Below are 2,188 nucleotides of genomic sequence, written 5' to 3' on the forward strand. Positions count from 1 at the left end.
AAAAAAAAAAAAAATACTGACCCCAAACATTTGAATAGTATTATATAATAAATGGACTCAATGTTTTGTCTAATTTTGTCCAATCAAATTCTCTCTCGCAAATCATGTATTGAGTCGTCAACACGGGACACATAGGTGTTTAATAGATGTAAATTTATGAAGATGCTAATGTCCACATTTCTCTGTCCCATCCCTCAAAATTCTTTAATTTGTCTTTGTTATCTGTTTCAAATCTTTCGAATCTGTTAGTGGGTCTGGCGTGGTCTGAATGTGTCAACAGAAGCACTCATGCTGACTCCATTTTGCTCTTACAGGAAGAGAGCATCCCCCCTACCGAAAGATGATCACTCTGGTGGAGTGAAGGATTGTCTTCTGGCCAACTCGTCTGATCCTGTAGAAATGAGGAGACTCAACTACCAGACACCAGGTAACACACTGTACACCATATGTACTATAGACACACATTACCAGTCTGCCAGAGCCCCATATGTTCTCTACCATATGCACGCGTACACTTTTCCTCTGACTCAGTGTCTGATATTTGAGCTTATCACCATATGCTCAATGCAAGTCAAGACAAATTCAGTCTCTTCCTTACACAATGCATGCACATTATCCCATTGTACTATATCATCTGTATCTTGTTCAGTAACCCTGATATTATTTTTTCACGCGTCAACATATGCCACCGAATGTGTCATTTAGCATAAACAGTATGTGTATGTGCACATGCAGGCACACTGACTGAAGTGGCAGCACGTCTTTGTAATCAGAATGATCTATCACTGCTGTACGTATCTTCCAATCGTTACGGCCCGCCCACCACAGCCATAAAAACAGAGCACATGAGAGAGGAGGCACTTTCAGTCACAACACTGAATCTGAAAGCCAGATATTAGCTGCTCTACAGAAATGCTACTATGTGGTTGTTTATCATTTATTTTATTTTTTAATAAATATATTTTATTGTAATATAGCTATTTCATCTTCATTTTTAAAATGAAGTTTTAGAACAGTGCAAGGTGTTTTTTTGTTTAACATTTTTGTGTGAAAACAAATGTACTGTTTTATGACCGTTTAGTGTGAGTATACTAAATGAGCAGTGGCTGTAGGAAAGCGTAATGGAACGCTCTGCTTTATATTGCATATTATTATTTGTCCTTTGGTGGCTCTGAATTTAGCTGTTCATTGCAGTTCCTCCATTTACTGTCTCATCTCCTTGGAGTGTCTTATATGGACTCAATTCACCCAAAGGCCTCTTGCTCTTTCAACCCCTCTTTGTTAATTAGCCTTCCTGCTTGCCATTCCCAAGGTGAGTGAGAGGCAGATCTGTGACGCTAAGAGATAATGTCAGGCCTGCCTCTCTCTCCTCTAATAGCTGAGCGGTGGCGGTAGAGCCAGGTTATTACAGACCCTTTCAGTCCTGAAGAGCACATAATTACCGCAGGCTAAACAGCCATACAGCTCTCTTACCGTGAATCCCACTGCCACAGCCAGCAGTTTTCATACGGCAGCAGAGTGGCAACAAGCGCACTTCACATTTCAATGTTTGATTAAATTTTGAAACACCGGATTGAGTTGTTTTGTGATGTTTATGAGTACAAATAATGTGATGGTATATTAAATAGGGTTTTTTCCTTCAGCTACAAGTACTTTTATGCCTTGGGGGTATTTTTTTATTATAATTTTTTTCTTCTTTTGGTTATTTGAAGGTTACATTAAAATGGTTTTAGAGTTTTTTTTTAATTATTATGACTTCATTTCTTTTGGCAACTTTTTAAAATGTCTTATGTAAAGATTGTTTTAACCCCTAAAATATGAAAATACATAATAAAAATATGAATTATTACACACACAAAACTATTATAAAATATTATTATAAAATATTTAAAATAATTAATAATGTATGACTGTCCCTCAGTTAAAACCAGCAATTTTGTTAATATTATCAACAGTTAATAAATACAACATGAATAGAGTATTTATGTGTGAACATTTAATTATGTGTAATTTAGGATACATGACACACTAGTTATGAAAATAGCCTTCAAAAAAAGCAGGAAAAAGCAAGAGTAGAAAAATACCTTAACTGAGATGTGATGAAAATGATATTGTGGTGAATGATATCCTGTTCATGACATGAGAAAAATGACAGAATTCTCCTGTGATGCATATGTTATGTACAGCA

The 2,188-nt window shown here is 36.1% G+C and overlaps 1 protein-coding gene across 1 annotated transcript in view; it reads left to right on the plus strand.

The window, feature by feature from the left end:
• Nucleotides 1-249: 249 nt before the first annotated feature.
• The window catches only part of LOC107579458 (receptor-type tyrosine-protein phosphatase F-like), a gene marked incomplete at both ends in the record, with an annotated part of 3,319 nt that continues 1,380 nt past the window's right edge, over nucleotides 250-2,188 (plus strand). The window contains one exon of the mRNA XM_016265291.1: nucleotides 250-427. Coding sequence (XP_016120777.1) covers nucleotides 250-427 — 178 coding nt within the window. The remainder of the gene's footprint in view (nucleotides 428-2,188) is intronic.

The sequence above is a fragment of the Sinocyclocheilus grahami genome, unplaced genomic scaffold (genome assembly GCF_001515645.1).
Source record: "Sinocyclocheilus grahami isolate Dianchi unplaced genomic scaffold, SAMN03320097.WGS_v1.1 scaffold17557.1, whole genome shotgun sequence".
Classification (NCBI taxonomy): domain Eukaryota; kingdom Metazoa; phylum Chordata; class Actinopteri; order Cypriniformes; family Cyprinidae; genus Sinocyclocheilus; species Sinocyclocheilus grahami.